This window comes from Eutrigla gurnardus (assembly GCF_963514095.1).
Source record: "Eutrigla gurnardus genome assembly, chromosome: 19".
Classification (NCBI taxonomy): Eukaryota; Metazoa; Chordata; class Actinopteri; order Perciformes; family Triglidae; genus Eutrigla; species Eutrigla gurnardus.
The window spans coordinates 10,120,656-10,143,051 of NC_139930.1; the positions used below are offsets into that span (position 1 = coordinate 10,120,656).

At 42.7% G+C, this 22,396-nt stretch overlaps 1 protein-coding gene across 4 annotated transcripts; it reads right to left on the bottom strand.

Annotated features, from left to right (window-relative positions):
- Positions 1 to 285: 285 nt before the first annotated feature.
- prrc2b (proline-rich coiled-coil 2B) lies at positions 286 to 22,361 on the bottom strand. 4 transcript variants are annotated; one of them, XM_084035422.1, is made up of 31 exons: positions 22,184 to 22,361; positions 17,651 to 17,828; positions 17,372 to 17,549; positions 16,977 to 17,079; positions 16,396 to 16,459; positions 16,065 to 16,208; positions 14,505 to 14,818; positions 14,227 to 14,351; positions 13,964 to 14,127; positions 13,262 to 13,346; positions 12,651 to 12,819; positions 11,620 to 11,959; positions 11,337 to 11,530; positions 10,897 to 11,098; positions 10,591 to 10,795; positions 8,382 to 10,418; positions 7,953 to 8,113; positions 7,612 to 7,727; positions 7,382 to 7,523; positions 7,014 to 7,090; positions 6,539 to 6,826; positions 6,242 to 6,343; positions 5,856 to 6,048; positions 5,670 to 5,767; positions 5,458 to 5,585; positions 5,099 to 5,327; positions 4,776 to 4,943; positions 4,227 to 4,306; positions 3,986 to 4,067; positions 3,467 to 3,670; positions 286 to 2,718 (listed from the first exon to the last, which is right to left on the bottom strand). In XM_084035422.1, exons 2-31 carry the CDS (start codon positions 17,763 to 17,765, stop codon positions 2,551 to 2,553), a joined length of 6,675 nt encoding a protein of 2,224 aa, XP_083891548.1. In that variant the 5' UTR covers positions 17,766 to 17,828; positions 22,184 to 22,361; the 3' UTR covers positions 286 to 2,550. The 4 variants fall into 4 exon arrangements, with proteins under 4 accessions (XP_083891548.1, XP_083891547.1, XP_083891550.1 ...); XM_084035421.1 differs by having other exon boundaries at positions 7,953 to 8,116; XM_084035424.1 differs by having other exon boundaries at positions 3,443 to 3,670; positions 7,953 to 8,116.
- Between the last annotated feature and the right edge of the window lie 35 nt (positions 22,362 to 22,396).

The window sequence follows — 22,396 nt, forward strand, 5'->3', positions numbered from 1 at the left end:
TACAAGTCACAGGACAGGAACCAGTGGTACGCTTTCATGGCATAACCATGCACGGAAAAACTGCCCATGCAAACCATGTTTTTGTTAAAATGTATATGTAAAGTTCTAAATGATGGTGGGGTCCACATAAGCTACCGGGACAAAGATACTTGCAGTGTTCAGGTGGAAGCGCTGATCTACAAGTGAAACACGTTTGCATGTGCTAAAACCACAGCATAACATTCAGTATATTTCTGGACCTGTAGCCTAAAACCATTTCCCCATAATATCTGCTTTCACAAGAAGTTGATGCATGATTTTAATATGACAAAGTGAGAATACAGATTCAACAGTACATTTAAGAAATCACAACTGCTTTATTTCTTTTCTTTCAATAAGCTCTTTTTTTTTTAAACAAGGGAGAGTAATGACCAAATATCTGAAAGGATAAAGATCAAGTAGGATAAATAGAATGCTGGATCAGCTGTAGAAAGCACTGGTCCTTTGACAAAAATGAAATATGCATCTTAAAAGTACAAAAAAAAAAAGTCAGGGCAACATTTCGGTGCAGGTACAGTGATGAGAAGCATCGAGATCTTTTGCAGTAAGGGATGAGAAGCAAAAACACTCCAAGCCTGATAAACCTATCAACAAGTGAGAGCAGTCCATTCTGAGAACACAGTGACCTTTTTAACGTTAAATCCTTTATAGTGCCACAATATCTAAAATGAAATGTGGGTTCAAGCCTCCCCTCGCTGAAGAGGCTCGACTGTACAGTAAAGTATGCATATACATATATACCAGTGAAACACTGTCAAAGATAAATCGCAACATTTTGTAGTGTCATGGAGCGTTAAGGTAAGCAGTAACATTTAACCAGTTATGACATTGGCCTTGTGAGTTTCAGGATGAGTGTCCATTACAAAAAAAAAATAAAATAAGAAGATTCCAACAGCTTCACATTTTCAAATAGAACAAACACTTTAAAAGTCCTTCGTAGTTGTCTGGAACAGCAGGGCCCACAAAAAAAAAAAAGCTTAAGCAAATATTGTATTTTAAATTCAATAAGCAATGCTATACGCCCCTCGTTTGTGATCATTAGCCTCTAGCAGAAGAAAAAAAATGTGTTTTTTTATTTGGACCCTGATTGTGATTATAGTTAGGCTGCATTTATTGCTAGTGCCACCTCAGAGACCAGATGCTGAATAATCAAATGGTGTTGAGTATGTTTCTTCAAAAGTCCCCACAGTACTGTTACATGGGGTTTGAACAGAATCGGAGAGAACAGCCTTTAAAGAAAAAAGCTAAACGCCCCAGACTGAGGGATGTAAAAATCATCACTTACATCACGTTCATAAACAGACAGTTTGATTCATTACAACCCAAACAAAGCGATAAGAAAGCAAACATTTCAATCACCTATTTCAGGGGGGTCCTTTACAGCAATTGCGAATGTAGCCCCTCCCCCGCCCCTCCCCACACACAAAAACGTCACAACGAGCCCCCACCCCCCGCCCAAAAACAAATGTTGCCAGCTGGGTTGATCAAAATTCACACAGTCGATGGCAGCACTGTGAATGCTGAGTCCAGGTACAGTCTTGGTGAAATGTTGCTCTGTTCTAAATAGGCGTCCTGCAAGTCTACACACGTTCAGCACATCACATGCACACGCTGCATCAATGCCAGTGAAGTTCCCATGGAAGCAACATGATTTTGGAAAGAAATGTCCAACTTTAAGTTTCAATTTACATATAGAAGAGAGCGAGCAACCGAATGTAAAAGAACAGTTTTAAGAAAAGGAAAGATTGCTACCAATCTAAGCAGTTTCACAAGTTGATGGGCTGGGTGAGTACTCCAGAAGATGCATTTCTAGGGTGATGCGCTTGACTTTTGCCATGTTGACATGCAATGATGTCCACAAATTTGAGGATTCTTTTTTTCTAGGTTAGTAAAAGAAGTCCTTTACCAATAGCAGGAATGGGTGATGAACATTATATTTACCAGCAAAAATTCCAATGAAAAATGGCAAAAAAAAAAGTGCCCCACCGCATTTCAAATTTGTTAAAAAAAAAAAAATTTAAACAGACTTTGCTTCTCGTAATGAGTTGTGACAAGTGTCTGTCTGGTCTCAACCGACACAGTCCATTAAGAGGGAAATAGTGGGTAAATAGTTTTACAGTTTGGCAAAATAGTATGAAAATGAACCGTCTGAGTTGGCCATTTTCCTTTTCCCCACCTTGACGAGAAACACAAAAAAAAACAAATATCTTTTTTTCTTTACCATTCTCTTAAAAGTGACTAATAATAAATTAAAGAGGACCTTGAAGAGATCTGTTTAAAAGACTGTGTGTGTCTATGTATATATTTATATATATTTATATATCTCTATACGTGGTGTGAAATAATAGTGTCCAGTTCTGATAGTTCGAGAGGGGTAATTCATTATAATGTCTGCATGGATGCGCCCCTTGCCATGGTGCCTTGGGACGAGGTGGTTCTTGCAAGGCTCAGACATTGGTCAAGGGGCTTGCGTTAGCAGGCCGAGTGGTGATGAGGATTGAAGGTCCATTGTTATGCCTTGCCCTCCTCTACTTTGACAGCCTGGGGTTTGATAGCTCCAGTGCGTGCTGGTTTTGCTTGCCCCGTGGGGGAAAGGGGCTCCTGGAGTTTGCTGGTCATGCCCCCAGATGGTGCCTTGCCCTCACCCACTACCTTGCGCACTTCTCGCATGGTTTTATTCTGCACGAAGAAAAGCCAGAGTTACTAAGACCTACAACAGCACCTGCAAGACCATACATTTATGCATCAACACTTGTTTGGATAACCCAAGGCTGAAAAACAACTAGACGTCTACAGTTTCTGTCCATTTTTAGCAGTTACTGTATTTATATTGGGTGAGTTTCAGAGCATCGTGAGGCAGGAAAGATTCTCAGCACATTTCTAGCTCAACTATAATATATAAAATATTTATATGCCATGAACGCCCCCAAACTACGGAGATAATGATTTAGTGTCATCTCTGATCCATTTGTAAGCCACTATAACCTGACAATTTCTAAACATAAACATGCTGATTAAGTACAAAAGATACTGACACATTATTGTCACTTAAAATTAAATTATCAGCCTCAGACTAACCAAAAATGTGTGAACATTTATTCCTATTTGATTATAGAGGGGAAAAAAGTTAATTAATGTTGCCACGTGGATGAGGATCCAATACATTTTTTAGACAGTCATTTGTTTTAACATTTTATAGTGCATTTGAGTCTACAAACATCATTATTAACAGTATAGACTTATACAATCACAGATAAGTCTTACAGCAATACAAATGCATCCTATGAAATCACAAAGTATTTGTAACTATAAATCAACATCGATAGTCAAAGGCACACACCGAAAAATATACAATACAAGAAATGCAAGTAGAGTAAAAAGAAAATGGATGAAATTAAATTACCTATATTTATAGTGGGTGGCTCACCTTCATGCCATCCTCTGGCCCTTTAACAGGGGGCTCGGGGACTGAGGGAGGGGTAGAGTGGGAAAGGCCAGGATTGGGGTAAGGGGGAGGGCGGATGATGACAGGCTTGTTGACCTGCATGATTGGTCTCTGGATGGGGTTGGGGAAAGGGCCATTGGTGGGGGGCCGCATGTGCATCACCATGCTGCCCTGAGCAGTTGAGACCTATGGGTCCCGGGACAGGAGAGGAGGGAAGGGAGAAGAGGGAGTGGGAAATAAATTAAAACACAAATCATTAGCATGCCATTATTGAATTTAAGGACATTTTCAGATTTAGTCAAAATACTATAATTCAGTTGCAGGTTTGTTTCTTTTGTTGCGTGTGTTTAAATATATCGTTTTCTATACTTTATTCCAACTGTACACGATGTCAGGCAAATGTGGATGCGTATAACCAATCGTGTTGTTCAATTTTAATTCTTAAAAGTGAATTTGTGGTTATCTTTTTGAGACGGACAATATACATACAAAAATAAATACCTGTTGAGCATAATGTGTAGGCAGAGGACCTACAGGTCCCCCAGGACCAGAGGGTTTCCCACTGGGGCTGGCAGACCCAGGCCTGATGAGGAGAAGGGAGCAAGAAAAGACATGTAGAGTTAAAATCCATTTCCTAAACCACTGCTATTGTGATATATCTCACTTTGACAGGGAGTTGACAGAACAAAGCCGCATACTTGGTCTAGACAGCTAATTATTTGCAAAAGTAATTTCCGTTCACCTGTAGGACCCTCCAGGCATGCCTGGGGAATGACTGGGCTTATCAGAGAACTGGAAGCCTTTCATCTCCATCTGTGAGGCCTGAGAAAAGGGCAACGAAAGAAAGAGACAATGTCAATCCCAATCCAAAAAAATGTCAATTGTGGATTGCCTATTTAGGGCCTGTGTCTAGATAGCATGCATTTCTACCAGAAAAAGGCGGTCGCAGGGTGCTGGGGAGGGCTTCATTCCAGTGTTTCATAGAAAAATTCCCAGAGCGTACAGTAACGTGACAACATATCACCACTATAACCATCGTAGTTAGTAATAATGGTCGCACTCTGGAGCCCTGGCTTCCTCAAAAACGATCCGTGTGGAACAATGATCCCTGCGCTGAGCACGAGATAGGAATTTAAGGAGGCTTCAAGGCAGAGTTTGATGTGAACACAGGCCCTTGTTGATGACATATTATAAGGATTTCACTACATGTTTTTGGTTGGAAAAATGGACTTCCACTAATCAATGAACAGACTAGTATTAGGTTGAGCAACATAAGTTCAGTAAGTCGTACCTCTCGGCTGCCAGTCATGACGGTAGGCTGAGAGCCAGGTGGCAGCATGCGGCGTGGGCCACCAACTGACAGGTTCTGACCCTGCTGCAGCTGGATGGACTGTGGAAGGATGAGATGCTGCTGAGCTGAGCCATAGCGCAGCTGAGACCCAGGCAGGGGCATGGTCACCTATTGAAAACAAGGATTTGATTGTAAATGTCATCAACAGTCCAACCATAGTCTGATTACGCTATGATAGGGCTAACATTAATGTAATGTAGCAGCATCAAGAGGAATACAGTATCTTGAGGAGTTGTGAAACTGAGCATCAGCAATCCACTGACCTGGATGAGCTGAGAGTCCATTAGCTGGGAGGAACCCATACCAGGCCCTTGGTTCATCTGGCTGTCATAGACTAGTTGCTGGCTGCCATTCATAGGCTGGTAGTGTGAGCCTGACTGCGTCTTGACCATATCTGAGGGGTTCATGCCAGGGAAAGCAGAGTAGGGCCCCTTGAGAGGGGCTCCACCTGAAAGCACCATGGGGCTGGGCTGGTGCATGTAAACCTGGGACCTGAACAGAGCAAGACACAACAGGACAGCAAAATGAGCGAAAGGAAAAGATATTAAACAAAATGATCGTGCCACCTACATGAAACAAATATGACCCGTTGAAATCCAATGATAAATCGAGGTGGCAGTACCTGAAGGGGGGAATAGAGTTGAACATCTCTTGGGACTGAGAGACAGGTAGACCCCCCCGAAGCCCCAACTGAGCCTGAGCCTGGAGAGACGTGTGTAAAGAGATGGGAATCTGCTGGGCTGCAGCCGCCTGAATTGATGAAAAATGTCACAGTGACAATTCTGCTGATACACAAAGAAGCCTGTGTGTGTGCGTGTATGCATTTATCTCTACCTGTTGGTAGGTCTGCTGTTGGGTCATGGTGGAAGGTACAAGGCGGGGCTGGCTAGGAAAAACATGACCATCCAGATACAACGGGGGAATATGACTACCTACAGAAGGGACAACAACAGGTTTTCAGTTTAGTTCCACTCAAAGATTAAGCCCTCATTAAAAAGAGAAAATGAAATGCAGTTTTACCCTGCATGGACATGGAAGGTGCTACTGATGCCACAGGCATCGGAGGCATTGAAACCCCTCCAAAGGAACTGTAGCTAACACCGCTGGATGAGCCAACGCTGCAGGGAGCCTGAACACCTGAAGCACCTCCACCAGGAGAGCCCTGCTCGGGGAGGGACTGGGAGTTCTCCCACGCCTTACGTGCTGATTCCATCTGAAGAAAAAGAGACATTTATGGTTGATGTGCACGTTAGAATAAAACAGTCAGTTTTGCCTTAAAGTGCCCACTATATTATTACAATAATTCAATACAAGAAAGGGTTGCACAAATAGACATTCCATATACCTTATTTGCTACATGTATGAAAAGATGCAGCTCTGTAAACATTGAGTTGTATTTCAAATACCTTGAGAGTGAGGTCAGCACTAGGGAAGGACATAGGGTTGAGGTTAATGCCAGGCTGCAGATGGTTGGAACGCAGCATGGGGATACCCTGATTCAGAGCCGTCTGTTTAGAAACAAACACAAGTTTAAGATCAACAAGTCAATATCTCTCAGCAAAAAAAGATACTTCCATGAAAAACCTTGAAGCCCGGTATTTATGATTCCTGTGATGATGGTTACATCAATCATTAATGTATATGCCTTACCACTCATTATGTTATCTACAAGAGATCACAAAAGTATAGATATAATGACTCACATTGGTGGCAAGTGCCTCCTGAAGCTTGTTGACAGGATTGGACACAGGGACTGGGTTGGAGCCCGGTGGTAGGCTGAAATCAGAGTCTTTAGCACTGACACCAAACTCGATAGGAGGCACAGGCAGCACAGTGTCCACATGGAGGTCCACACCGTTTACGGGTGTTATCGGGCCACCTTCCAGCCGATCAACACCTTCTGATCCCTTGCGGTGCTTTAGGGAGCGCTCGTTTCCTATGGGCCCTGGCTTGTGCTGTTCCTTACTCTGCTCTGGGCCAGCATCAGAGTCCTGGCAGAAGAAGAAAGATGAAGCAAAGGCAGTGATTAGTTCAAGGTTCTCAAAGTTGGAGCCAATTTGTTATTTATCAATAATAAAGAAAAGCAAAATTAGGATTTAGAAACATTGTTGAATTGCAGCAAACAATGCAGACACATATATACGGTGTAGGTTCCAATGAGTAACTGCAGTGTGCTACCTCAGAGTTGGGCTCGCTCCCAGTGTAAGACACCTGTTTAGTCCATGAGTCTCCCCCTGAAGACTGAACTGAAAGAGCTAAAAAGATAAATCAATGGCATTAGTGAAGTATACAATCAATCTATTTATCCATTCACAAAAATAGCCTGAAGCCATCTAGAATATTTACACTTTTTTTTTATAGTTGTGCATAGTTGTTTAAACTAGGCATGCATATTTTAAATAATTCTTTACAAAAATGTCTTCTTACTGGTCGTAATAAAAAGGTCAAGAAATGTTTCACTTTGTCTTTCGGTTTAAAGAGCAAATCTGTATGAAATGATATTCTGCTGACAAAAGCATGGACACAAAGTTGGGTCTGTCTAATACCTGAGCTGTTGGTCTCCCAGATTTCGGTTCCCAGGTTGTTGGAAGAAAGTGCGTCCTCAGTTTGTTCAATGCTCATGCTTCCATGCTTTTTGGCAAAGCGTGGTGGTATCTTGGATGTGATAGTCCTGTTCTTCACTGGCACCTAATACAGGCAACAATGAGAAAAAGCTTTAGAAACGACACACTTATTGTTAATTCCTGGCATGATTACTGATCATATGCTAACTTACAGCAGAACCCTGTTCCTTCCTCCTCCTATCGTCTTCCTGTGGGCGTCTTTGCTTTTTGGACAGGGCATCCTGGTATCCATCTTGATTTGAAACTGGTCCCCCTACATCCCCTTCAACTACAAAACAGACATTTTGACAATATCAAATTATCTGCTGATAGGTTGGAACTGCAGAACTGAACATTATCTGTATTTGTTTAAAAATGCGAGACAGTACTTCAATGAGCTCAGTGTTGAAAAGTAGCAGCAGGGTTTTTTTCAGTGCAACAGTTCACCTTTAGAAATGTTTAATTTCCATCAACATGGATCATTTAAAAAGATAAATAAAAAATGTGGACTCACTTGGATAGCTGCTGAGCTCATACTGGGACAGAGGTTCGGTTATGTCGGTCTTGACAGGTCCTTGCTTCAACTCCTTATCCAATTTCTTTCCTGACGGCTCATTGGGCTCCCTCTCCTCTGACTGCTCTAGGCTGTAGACTGGGCCAGACTCATCTGGGCTTCTGCTGAAAAACAGGAAAGATAGACACAAAGGGTTTAACTTGGGGATCATCAAAACAGTGTCAAATTAACCGTATATTGAAGTCAGATATAGAATACACCCAGTATACACCAACTAACTATAGCAATCAGATCTGAAGCATCACAGGAGAGCATTAATGTAGTTCCCCAATACATACTGAGTTTGATTCATTCTCAGTGGCAATACATATTGGTACATTAGGACAATTACTTCAACAGTAAGTTTTTTTTTCCTATTATTCACCTCACCTCTTACAAGATGTCCCTCCATTCTGCCAACTGTCACTCCTGTTGGAGGACAAGGTAGAAGGATTATCGGGTGTACGTGACATCTTGCTGGCTTCCAGCAGTGAAGGCTCTCCTTTCCTGTTCTGGCGTTCCACCAATGGTCTCTGGCTAGAGAAGCTTCTCTTGCAAAGTTCCCTCTTCTCGCCAGAGCCTGGTTCACCATGGCCAGAGTCTGAAGGAATATCACCATGTCCTTGTGCAGGTGCACCTCCGGTTCCACCCCGCTTCTCTCTCCAGTCAAAGTCGCTGTTCTCTGATCCCGTCTCCCATTCCTCTGTCTGACCATGCTGGCTTGGGCGTCCACCAGTGTAGTGGCCGCTGGGCCAGTTGTCTTCCCCACTGCCTTTGGCACGAGCAGGCCAGGGGTTTGTTAATTCTCCATTTATGTACTCCTCACTTGTCCACTGGTTTGAGCCAGGTTCCCGTTCTTGTTGTAGACGACGGAAGCGCGGAGGCTTGTCTTGACGAGGGGGACGCCGTCTCCTTAACATCTGTCGGTCAGGGTTTTCATTGTCAAAGTAGTACTCTCCTTCACGCTCCTCTGTGCCATTTTCCATGAAGGAGCCAGTGAATTTAGGGGGGTACTTCAGAGTCTCACGTTCAACAGGGGGTCTGCGGGAGTACGTAGCCTCAGCTCCATAACCGTTTTCTTGCATGGGACCACCTGTGCTACTAAACTGGGCCCCACGGCCCCTCCATGTAGAAATGTCCCTGGGTCCTCCAAAGCCTCGACTGTAACCGCCTGTGGTATTCAATCTGGGAGGCAGCACGCGACCTCCAAAGCCCCTGGTGGCCTTGGCTTTTTCTCTGGCATCTGGGGCCATTTGGTCATCTGTGTACACCTTGTTGGATCGCCAAGAGTCTCTATCAGCCTTACGGACTTCTCCAGACTCTGTGTACCCTTCTCCATTTTCAGATCCCTTCTGGCGGCGCCTCTTGGGCAGCTCCTCATACTCCGAGGCTTCACTCAAGGTCTCACTGACGTTTCGCCTGCGGGGCTTGCCCCTCTGGAACTCCTCCACTGTGATAATGTCCCTAGGCGATGCTCTGCCTCTACCTGTCCGTTGGGTGCCACTGCTGCTGTTATTGTTGTTATAACCCCCCCTGAGATTGTCTCCACCTCTGCCACCACGGGTTCCACCTCTTGAGCTAAACTCCCTAAACCCTCGACTGCGGCCTCTACCTGTTCCCCTGATGGCACCAAAGGCCTGCTCTTCATCAATGAAGATCCAGTTATTGCGCCGCGGTGCCTGAGGCTCCCGAATCTCCTGGCTTTCTCTAGGTGACTGGCTCTTGCCACTGTCCCAGGCGTTCTCCTTGGGAGCTTCATCACTGTGGGTGCTCAGAGGCCTGTCTGTTTTGGGAGCTGGTGACTGACGCTGCCTCTCTTCGGGCTGTTTCTCAACAACAGGTGAAGCTGAACGCCTGTTGCTGGCAGGCTGGTTATCTTTCTTCAAGTCATAAACATTAGTTAAGATTTCTTTCTCCAAGCGGTAAGGGACAGGCTTCTCCTCAGGCTCACGTTTAGGCTTCTCATTCTCCTTGTCTTCCACTTTGAGAGCCTTGAGTACTGGTTTCTTGATGGGCCCAGTTCTGCGAGTCAAGATGCGTCCAATGTTCTCAGATGGCTGGCTGACACCACTACTGGAACTGGAGCTGGGTTCAGACCACTGGTTTTGAGCACTGTTGAGTCCTCCGTCTTGTTTTTGGACTCCATCCCTTTTCCAATTGTCCTTAGGGCCATCTGAAGTCTCATCGTGAGATTCACAGCCGTCTTTCAGGTGCTTGTCTCTAGTGTCTTGTTTTGGATAATCACTATCAGCATGATTCAAGGGGTGGTTCTGAGCAGTGGTCAGCAAGCCTTGGTCATGGTGTTGGTGTTCTCTCTCTGGCCCTCGGCTCTGATAAGAATGATGGGGAATATCATCTCTGGGGTGGGTCAAGCACTCATTGGCTCTCTCTTCATAGGAGTCCTGTTGGGAGCAGGCCATATCACTTCTGTGGGAAAAAAAGATGAAGAATGACAACAATAGACAGAGGCCTATGTCACCAAGCATGGTTTGGCCTGCTGTGTGAGGCCGGTTCCAGGGATATCAATCAACATACAAAAGAATGCCTTCATTAAATTATTGCAAAATTCACATTTCACATTTTAAATATAATTACTGACCGGTCATCTGGCTGGACACTGTCTGAGCTTTCATGCTGTCTCTGGTAGGGTGGAGTGAAGCTGCGCAAGGGGTAGCCATCTTGATTCCACATAGGGTAAGGCTCAGTGGAAGGAGCTCTTCTCTCCTGGTGCAGGTTGGGATTGCATCCCTCATCGGAACCAGGGCTGTTCAGATGGTCTTGATGCATCATAGGTTTCATCATTCCTGAAAACAACCAATGTTCAAATTAGAGAAGAAAAAGTACCAGAGGAAAGTCTTATTTCAGATAAGAAAGTATCTACTCATTCTATTGAGTTAGTGCTCACCTGAAGAGTGGACAGCACCGGGGTAGTAGTCCACAGGAGATCGTCCTTGGGTCATGCGGGGATCCATGAAAGGCGGCATCATCATCCAGCGGGGGTCAAACCCAAGGACATGTGGGGGATAATAGCCCCGCTGACTGTGGTTTGTGCCAGATGGGGCAGGGTGACCTGACTGCTGCCAGTGCTGCATCTTGTATACTTGTTCCTGTAGAATTTATGCAACAAACACACTTATGTTATGGTGCACAAAATCTACTGTCTTGTATAAATGACTTCTAACATTCAGCTGAAGCTAATGAGAGATTTTAGAGTTAGTTTGCAAGTCAAGAGGATGAAAAAAAAAGCCTACTTCCACAAACTCTTGAAAGTCCTCTTCGACTCAACGCATTGAAGCATTAGTCTGGGATTAAGACTATGGGTTAGGGGCATCATATGGCTCTTACCTGCTGTTGCTGATGGTGCTGTGGCTGCTTTTGAAAGCGGGGTGGGATGGGTTTGGAGGGATGACGTCCACTGTAGTCTCCTGAGGGGGAGGTGGGCTCCTGGCCATCATCCTCACTGGCACGGTAGTTAGAGAAGGCAGGTTCATCATGGTAACTATGGCCAGGAGAGTTGTCTGGAGGACACTCAGTTGCATCTAGAAAGAATTAGGTCATAACACATGATTCTAATTTGCTGTTATAATCTGCAATAAGTATGCCTAAATGTACAAGTTTACGTATTTACCTTTTGTGCTGTACTGCCAGTTCTCATGGTGGCCTTTACTCGGTTCCCTCTCTGGGGAGAGTGGAACTTCTTTGCCCTCTCCCTCTTTCTGTCCCTCCTCTGTTCTTGATGTCTGCCTTTCAATCTTTCCAAACTTCTCATCCAGCCTTTTGAGTTTTTCAGCACAGGCAGCCAAGCGTTCATCACGGGCACGCCTCTCTTCCTCCTCCCGGCGTCTGCGAGCCCTCTCAACAGCCTCAGACAGCTCAGGTGACACATACTTTGCCCTAGCTGGCGGTTGGGACTGCCGCTGGTGATTTTCCTGTTCCGGCAGTGGCTCACCTTGGGTTTTCTGCTGGGCCTAGAGATGGAAGGGAGTCAGTCCAAGGTGGAAGTATATACATTGACCAACATTTACTTTTTGGTTTTGTGTGTCTATCTAAATGATAGAAACATGAGGAAAAATTGAGGGAGAAGGAGAAGCAACTAAGGTCCCAAACCAGATTAAAAAAAATAGAATGCACCTTAGACCAATAGGTCTTATGGATACCCCTAAATGAAATTGTCTGCTTAGCCCATCCACTTGCATTGGCAATTTAAAAGCCTCAACGTCTTGTTTGGTGAAAGAAAATATTAAATATGTAGGTTCAAACATGCAACTCTACTCATAGTTTATTTTAGGGAATTTATCTGGCAGATTTTCACATTGAAACCAGCCAAAAAAAAAACAGAGGCATAAGTCTGTATTTCCATTTTGTCTGTCACATCATTTTCAGTTGCCAACAAAATGCAATGCAAGTGAAAAAATAGTCAGACACACATCTCTATGGTAACTGCAAGGTCATCTCTCCCAATTCACAATGACTGTCTCACTAGAGGGTGTGTGAAGGCACACTGCTAATCATATGCTCTGCAGTATTGCCCTATCCTCCACAGGCGGATTAAAGAACAAGATGTGTTATACTTGTGGATAACATCATAATGAGTAAATCTTAGATAAGTCATCTCAGTGGAGAAGGATGAAAGTGGAAAAACACAGCATAGTGTGTTACCAGAGTGTCCGTAGAGAGATATCTGCCGTTGGTCTTCCTGGGCAGCTCGTGGTGGTGATGTTGGTAGGAATAGCTCTCTTCTGGGCCCTCCTGGGGGTAAGACACCTCACCCAAACTCAAGGAGGATTGGCAGTCACGCTGGATCTCTCTCTCCCTCTCCCATTCAGTCCTAAAAAGTAACAGGGCAAAATTAAATTAGGAACCCTTTAAAGAGTAAGTGCACATTTAAGGTTTTTAAGCTATAAAATAAATTATATGACTGAACTGTGATGAAACACATCAATGTTCATGTTAATATTGACATTTCTATGTCATGAAATACGAGCATGGTAACGCCCACTTATCGCCCCTCTCCCCACAGCTTGTATAATTTTACTTTTTCCATAACCACTAGCATTACAATCACAGCACATGTAGCAGCTGGCTAGCTAGCTAGCTAACATGCTAGCTTGCTAATCCCACCGTTATCATGCTAACATTACACCGGCCAGCAACAGCACTGGGCCCTTGTTCCCCATAGCTGCACAAGGGCTGTCGAAGTTACACTTTAAATGATGACAAAATCAAGAATGTTTTATTTCAGAGCAATAATGATAGGAAGGAGGACTCACCACATCCTTTTTTTTTCACCGGTGTGGTCTTCTTCGTCGTCACTGAATTTAAGCTTCTCACCATAATCAACTTCCTCATGGAGTCCTGGAAAGAACAGAAAGTACAGTAACGGTCAGTGGCAGTCATTTTGGATGGGATATAAAGCATTGGGAAGAGGCATTGGTTGACTGGAAAAACAATGTTGAAGTTCCTGCATGATCCCCATTACATTCACACGGTGACAGATTGATATAAACAGCCATAACTTAGTATTTTTAGTGAGTGGAGTGAATTAAGCACCACATATGAGAGGACAATCTCTGACACAACTGCTTAAATCATTTGGTTGACCCATAGAATGTTACACTAGTTAATGTAATAGATGCAGCTGGATCTGATAAACAACTATTTGAGTTACATTGAGATCTCAAGATTTAGTATCTCTCTCTCTCTTAATGTAATGTACCTTGACTCACTTTTGTGTAAATGTGAGATCAAACCTCATCTTGTAGCTTCCATATAATACTATTGATTCATGCTATGGAGATCAGCAGCTGCCATACATTGTTCTACAAGAGTACATCATGGCAGGGAGTAAATTATGACATCTGATGGTTCACACGCAAACTATAGCGGTGGTGAATATTAAAAAGCTCAAGAAGAAACTAATATTGTATTTGGAGGGGTGTGGAGGCAGTTACACAAGTCTAAGAAATACTGACCTGCCCAACCATCCTCGCAGTCATTGTCAAGCTCATCCAGATCCTTCAGGTCGTCTGGATTAATGATGGCTGGGCGTTGTGGTCTGTCACCAGGCCTGCGGATGGGCTGAGAAGAGGGTCGAGGTGGAGCACGGACAAAACGGTTCTCTCGTCTAACATCACCACTGCAATCAGAGATGGTAGAAAGGCAATTAGCAATTGCCAAATGTCACAACACACTTGGTGAAATTGGATAAATGCTCTCACATTGTGGATGTACTTACTTGGCAAGTTCAGGTTTGGCGTAGCTCTGCCTAAAAGTGGGTTTGCTTTCAAATCGGGCTGGGGCTGCTACAGTGGCTGGAACATGGTCTGTACCTGGGGTTTCACGTGTCTCTTTAGAGCACATCTGAAAAGAGCAGGATGAAACAACTTCTTCATAGCAGAAAAACAACGCAAGATTTGAGCAGTGTCCAGCAGTGTCCGGCTATACCGATAATTTTGTCTTTGATGCTTTTTTTTCCAAACATAAATGGTCTAAAAGGAGTCATATTGTACTTACAAATGCAGGCAACATGTCATGGTAGACAGCTGTCGAAGTGTGGTGAAGCTGATACTGCAGGGCAGTTGGGACGGTTGTTCTGCGGACAGGCTGGGCGGGACGCAGGGAAGGCTCCTTGGGGTCGAGGACTGGTGACTGAGGAGTCACCACACTAGTAGAGGTTGTGCCAGTGGCAGAAGGGGGGTGAGATGAGGCGGGAGGGCTGCCATTCTCACACAGGGCAGTGAGCTTAACCTCAGGATCTGCTGGTAAGCCGAGGGTCAGGGACGAGGGTTGAAGGTTCCTGCCACCACCTTCCCTCCAGCTCGTCACATCTTGAAAGTGGGGAAAGGGCCATTTCAGAAACATTGATGAACAAATTCTATATGGATTGACATGTGTAAAGTGAAAAAAATAAAGTAAGTGTGAGGATGTGATGGCGTGTGATTTGTGCATCCAAACCAATGGGAGATTTTAGAAGAATAGAAAAAAAAAACTCAGCAAATTGGGGAGACAACAAGGTTACTCTAAACGGTATCCTTTTAATTTGTTATTAAATCTATAGTGGTTATCGGCATAAAAAACATAATTAAAATCATTAGGAAATAAATTATTACATTTTTATTTTAATATTATGAAGTTAAACAGTTTATTATTCCCTCTCCAATATATTGCTGTGTTTTTTACTTACTAATTCATACTGAGTAGCTCTTGAATGCGCCATAATGCAAGTCAATGCAGCCCCTGTTAATTACTCTTAGCAGCATGCGGGGGAATGAATTTTAATAGCAGGGATCCCACTCTTTTCTAGGAATGATTTTCCAAGATTAGAATATAATTTCTCTCTGTGGAAGTCTGTTTAAAAGCTATGCTGTCTATGGCAATACATACTTTAAAATATGACAAATTGATAACAGAACAGTGTGTGTGTGTGTGTTTGTGTAGCTGTGAAGGTACTGTCTGTGTAGTCTTGTCTTGCCAGCCCCTTCTCCACAGTAGAAGAGTTTGGCTACAGTATATCGCATCTCCGGGATCGGGAAAAAAAAAATGCTCTGGCTCGTTTGTATTTCTTTCAACCAATCACAATGGTCTTGGGCGGTTCTAAGCTTCGGAAGCCTCTGTGGCAGCAAAATAGTGTCGGAAACTTGTTTCGATGAGCCCTGTCATTAAAATGTCAGATTCCCCGCAAAAGAAAACTCTGCATAAAACCTTAAAAAAAATCTATGTCGATTGTGTGACAAGAACAAAAAACATAATTTGATCGTCAGTGACCCAGCGGTGAAGCCTGTCTATACTTAAGCTCTGGAGGAGCTCACTGGACAAATTAAAATAGCAATAGCAAAAATATTTGCTAGCCGTTTGTAGCTCTTGCAAAAAATTACTCAACCAATATTACTGAAGTGATGTGGAACGGATCGGTACTTTGGTCAAGTTCACAACCGATCAGCTGAAAACAGTCCGGTTTCGATTTGTAGTCGATTGATCGGTGAATCACTCAAGACACTCAAAAAAAAAATGTCTGCTAATTTAATATGTTTCTTTCCAGCAGACATCATCTTATTTATGAGAGTTAAGACTTACTCTGGGGGCGGAGGCTTGGTCCGGGCCCATACGACGGATCGAAGCCGCTTCTTTCCTTGCCAGCCCTGTCCTGTTCTCCAGCTGCCTTCAGTGTGGGAAATTCCTCGTGAGAGAAGGGCTGAAGTCGGTTTGAGGCCCTTGAACCTGTTTTCATTGGAAAAAAGTTGCATAAAGAAATAAGTTTGATTGACGTATGCAAACAGAACATTACTCTACTAATTGCCAAAGTTGTGTGGGGGTCACAATCTGGACAGCATATTGCTCACCTTTAGCATGTCATTTGATTTTAAGCACTGCTCGCTCAATTGTAGATAAATCTGAGATGACTCACCATCTTGCTCTACTGCCTTTCCATTTAGCTGGGCCCATTGCTTTGGTCCACCTGTGTTTGTGTTCTGTGGAAATAGAGATGAAGAAAACCATAGTCAGCCTATTATCTGCTCTCTCTTTGACCTTTGTGACATAGATTGGGTCTTTTTTCCTGACAAAGTGTGGTTAAAAGCTGCCAACTCCATCTAGATTTTCTCTGTTACTTACACATAAAGAGAACAGATAGACTGCAACAGAAAAGAGTAGGAGGTATCTTCCTCTGTGGATGTTTCAAGAAAAAAATGTATGTCCACCAAGCGGAGAAATATGCTCCTAAACTGAAATTGTTAATGCAGCCAAAAGTATGTAATACAAACTGGGACACACTGAGAATTTATGAGAATTGCCAAAAAGTGCCCAATGGATTATTAAAGCTTGGCGTGTGTGGCAATTGTTCAGTCACATTTATTTTAGGTTTAAGTTTTCTTGCATAGAAAGAGCATTTTTATAACATATTTCGTGAAATCTGCACTAGACTGTGTATTGAGTGCTTCTCTGACGATCTTCATGATGTTGAACATAACCAAAGCTAAACATACACACCTCCTGGTTGGCTACCGGTGAGGGCTTCTGAAGATTGGAGACAGATTTCTGTAAAGCCAGCTGTGGCTGCAACTCCGGCAGCTGTGGTGTTGATGCAACAGAACTACAAATAAGCAGAGAAGAAGAATAAAACCGTTAGGATTGTGAAGTGGGCCACAGGTACCATGACTTGATAAAAGGCAAAAGCACAAATACACAAAACTATAGACTGTCTTCCACTGACAGACTGGACCAGTTGACATTTACAAAGTCCAAAACTTTATTGTATTTTTTCCTGATGCTGCCTTCTGAGAAGGAAAAGTGTTTAAATGATGCTGGTGTCTTTATGATCAAAAACCACAAACAAATGCTGGCAGAATACCACTGTAGTACATATTAATATCATAAATGATTACCTCTTTTGATCGGGTTGTTCCTGCTTGTTCGCCCATCCTGTACCGTCTTTTGGCACAATAATCACGTTGGGATCGTTTCCTTTGTTTTCGGACTTCAAGCTCGGCAGGTGAGCAGGTGGGGGCATGCGCCGGGCTGTGGCCACTTTGCCAAGACTCTGCAAGCCATGTCGCGGAACTACTGTGAAGAAAAACACAGCATAGATCAAGCATGGGGAGTACAATTGTCAATGACATTGAAACATGGTTAACACAGCGAGAATCGAAATATGTCAGCCTTACCTGCGTTTTTCTGAGTTTCTATTGATTTTCCCTTGTACTTGTCAAATAGGCTGAGTGAGGAATACTTGCTTTTCCCATCCTTGGACTTGGTAATTTGCCCCAAACGATCGGACATTGCGATGTAATGTCATCGAGTATGGAAATTTCTCTTTGCGCCTTTTCCCAGTGCCTTCTGATTCTACAAAGAGAATAAGACATGAAATGTCTTAAGTACAGACCTCAGTGTAAGAAGAAAATATTTAGAGGTGCAAAATACAAGATTGGGAGCATTTCGCCTCAACATGGTGACCCCTGAGCAGGCGGCTCATTGCCAACAATACAAACTATGTCAAATATGCGGACACAGCCAACAGCCCTTTACCTGAGGGGCAACCAAAAAGTGGGTGCTACGCCTCCACGACAAGGTGGTGTTATCAGTTGTAAATGCTGTATAAGAGCAGTGCAGAGTGGCGGTCGTTAGCTAGCCAGTGGGGCACGTATGTAAATTTAAAGCACACATTGTTGCCCAGCTATGCCAGCAAATTTGTTTTATGAGTATAAAAAGACACCATGTTTTGAAAGCAACAACTCTCTCTTTGCTGCAAAAAGCAGCTAAATGTATGTCCAGTTTTAGTTCAATGTGTATGGCACATATGTATAGCATTGATGGGTCTAGTATAGTTGGTAGTGACCGTTAACAATGTGCAGTGGATAAGAGAGCATTTTCTGATCTGTTCAGCCCAACCTAACAGGGTTCAACCCATAAATGCCACTGCAAAGCAAATAATGGAAAAAGCAAATTAAACATATAAAATGCCAGTTTCCACTTTAAAAACAGACATACTCTGTATTGTGAGCATATGAGTTTAATCAGATTCATGGTAATGTAGCCAAATTATGATTGGATAATTTGTTGTCTATGTTCTGTTTTTTTTTAATTTAGAGAAACAGAGTATTTTCTCACACAGGTGCAGGATGCACATTGACGTTCGGAAAGGCTGCTACGTATAGTTGTTGCAATGTGTTCGTGTGCAACTTTTAACAAAAGATGCCATCTAATGTGAGGTGACACATCAGTCTCTTTGTCAGTGCTAGTTCTTCCGTATGTCAGGGCCCTTGGCTACACAGTGTTCCTAAAGCATTTCAATGCAACATCAGCAACATCACAGTTAGACAGAAAACTACTTGCACTGTGTCGGCTCTGATCACAGTTTGATCACAACATGATTTGGAACAGTATCATCACCAAACTGAAAATACCTTTTGTGCTCAGGTAAACAATGTGATGTATATTTTAAAAAGCAGTTACTGTCCTGTTTCTAAATCCTATTTGTTTTTAAATGGAATAACGTAATGTACTCCATTTCTATTTCTGCTGTGAAACTTCACTTTAGTTTTTAACTAAGTGCATTTCCTGTCCTGAGGTCAGAGATGTCAACACGTCCAACTTACATGACATATAGCCTAAGTGGCATAGTTCCTTGAGAAGGATTACTGGTATTTTACGAACAACTCTGAAAACAAATGCTGCCAAGACTCTGCCCTTCATATGCCAAAAGGAAAGGTATGCAGGACTGAAGATAAAATTCCTCTCTTCCCTATTTAACTTAAACCAGGCACTTGAGTATCATCATTTTTTAACTTTTTTAATTTTTTTTATAAAACAGTTCAGGCCTATAAGTTATATGCCTATAATCCCTTCTCTCCTGGGTGAACTTCATAGAACGGATGTAACGTTTTAAGAAACACTTTGATTTGTGGCATGGGTTTTTAGAAAGAACTGTGCACTCAAAGCACCAGGTTAAGCATATATACATCAATGTGCTTATACGTAGTTCACATCTGAGAACAAAGAGAAATATGCCAACATACACCAGATGTAATGTGACGACATACAGCAAATACTACTCCAACTTCTAACAAAACTATCCACAAATGTACAGAAAAACAAAAACACAATTATGCAAGAAACAATTAATACAACATTTTAAATATCATGCCAATTCATTGATGTTTATGGTGCATTCCAGTTGTACTCGGAAATCGGGATATCCGAGCTCCGAGTCGGAAATTTCAACTGGAACGAGCCCCGAGGTCGGATTTCCGACTCGGAAAGTCGGACGATCCACACAAACCCGACTTGACATTTAAAGATGGCTGCCCCGGTTGTAAACAGTAACGTTACTGATGACCGATCAAAGGGCGATCGATACTTTTTATTTCGATACGTATTTTATAACAATGAAATACGTAGAAAGACTTTGTGTTTTCTCTTAATACACCGTGTTTGCAGGTTGCAGAAGGACCGCATATTTGTCCAGAAGGTGTTTATATTCGGACAAGGCAAGCGCGAGAATAACTTTTGTAGATGTAGCCATCTTGTTTCCTTTTCCGTTTTTGGCCGTTGGCTACTTTTTCCGACTTTGTAACTGAAACGCTGATAACTCGGGTGTGACGTCATTCCCAGCTCCGGCTTCCGACTTCCGAGGTAAATGGAATCTGCCCAAATAGTCAAGTCGCCGCAAACATTAACTAGCAATAGCAGTAAAACAAGATGGACTAATTTCTTGTATAAAAGAAATTAGAATAAATGTATCTTAAATTAAATGGTTTTGACAAAGACAATCAAATCAGAAGTGCGTACACAAAAATGTGTGATACGTGGCCAAACATGTTACTAAATTAACATTTCGCATGATGGCTTATGTTACACTGTTTTTAACAGTGATTGCTTGATGCAAGTACCAAAACAATATAGATGGAGACACAATGCTTTAATAATGTGGGCTAAGGACCACCAAATATAGTCATGCGGGAAAGAGTCCTAAAAAAGAAATGAGTTACCAATTTTCCATTTCCTGTTCCCATGTTTTTCTTTTAATGGGTTTTTGGTTAGAGGCCTGAAATAGGGTCTGTGTTTACCAACAAGCTTTAGAGATTTAAATGTTTTGTTCTACAATATAAAAAAGTCAGTAAAACAAGTCAAAGTAAAGCTGCAATCCATTTTATCTGTAAAATCGAGGGGGGAAATTACCTCAGAAATGGTGCAAGTTCAAGTCAGAATTCCCTAATTCCCCAAGACTAACCCAACTTGCTGACATAAACACACCTGTTGCGACAGCAACATGGCAGTGCAAAGTGATTTGTGTTTTCTTCATTTTAGAATTAGGTATTATGTAGTCTTCAGATCCTTGAAACATCTTGATATATATTTTTGGAAATATTTCTCCACAGGATTGTCTAGTTGTTAATTAAAGATGGTGAATGTATCCACCATTTCTCTTTGCTATTGGCATTGTCATAATTAATGTAGGATGTCCTGTTGATGCATGTGAGCTCACATTTGATATACAAACATCAGTTTGCTGCAGGTATCCATGTTTTCTCGAGATGAGGCACTGGGGAGCGTTTAAATTGGAAGTCGGAATACCAACTCACAATAACCGACTTCAAAAAAAAGTTACATTGGTTTTTTACCAATTGAACCAGAGCGATGCTAACTTCCGGGGTTGGCCTACAAAAATGCGTCATCCCTGCACCACTCAAATTTAGAGTTAGTTGACATTAGGTTAGAAATAGAAGCTAACGTTATGACAGCTAGCTATGGTTCGCGGCATACATCCATTGACGTTGTTTAGCATTTTAAAATGTTATTTTCACCCGACAACCTATGGGGAGGGGGGAAGTAAGGTTAACGTTACAACAAACGAACATACTAGCTATAAGTATAACATACTTTTCACGACCGCTTGATATCGTATGACCTCTCAAACGTTAATTGTGGGTGTCGTTACTTCATTGAATGCTAATGCTAATTCCGGCAACTGAAACGGACACCGCCGCACGAAAACAAAAACAAAATACATTTCAACTGGCATTGGTGAAACAAAACAAACGGTCTTAGTCAAATAAGCAGATAATAAAGACTACCCGACATTGCATTACATTAAAACGTAAGAACACAGACGCAAAAAAGGACCATAAGTGCACTGTAGCTAGCCATCACTAGTAAAATATGCTAGCTGGTGGCTCTGGAAAATGGCTATGTAAACATGGCCAACAGTAACCAAGGTCCTGTGGAGCTGTATATCATTTTTTATTACATATTATATATGGTTAAATTACCATTGTTCTGTTAATTTAAGCTAGCGTGCAGAAATACCCACAACCAATTGTTCTTACTTAGCATCAGCTAGCTTCGACAGTCACAGCTTGTTCGAAAACTAGCGAAACAGCGATCCCGTTCAACTTCCAGTCAAGCTAGTGTACCGAAGACAACCCTGACAAGCCGGGGGATTTCAGAACATTTGCAGTTGTATTTCACATTATTAAACACCGTGTTTTCGAGGGGAAACATCTCTAAACCCCTCAGATCCACGCTAACATTTTCAACGGTTCGTGGTTTTTCAGAGAGGTCTCACGACAGCGATGGGAATGTAGGGCAATGCGATTAAAAATGGCTGCTGCTCAGAACAAAGCAACAATAAAACTGGGCAGCGGAGAAGACGAGCAAAAACTGGGGATTTGACACAGCCACTCGCAACCATTACTCACCGATTGAACGATTTAGTGTATCTTCTGAGCAGTGACAGTGATATATTTCCACAAAATGTTGTCTATTCAAAGGATGGATGGCGATTGAAAAGCCCAATCTTCATAGGTTGAACCGATCGCAGCGTTGTTGCTGGGGTTCTACCCGGCCTGGAAATGAACAGGGCTGTGTGTAGGCTGGATCGGCTCGGCTGAGAGCGTCATACGTCACCAAAC

Bases quoted from the DNA above. Each gene is read 5' to 3' on its own strand.
- prrc2b (XM_084035421.1), bottom strand. From the start codon at position 17,765: ATGTCCGATCGTTTGGGGCAAATTACCAAGTCCAAGGATGGGAAAAGC. The intron at 14,352-14,504 runs GTAAGTACAATA...TGCTCTTTTCAG, and splicing joins ATGACATGTTGCCTGCATTT to ATGTGCTCTAAAGAGACACG. The intron at 6,344-6,538 runs GTGAGTCATTAT...GTTTCTAAACAG, and splicing joins AGGAGGCACTTGCCACCAAT to ACGGCTCTGAATCAGGGTAT.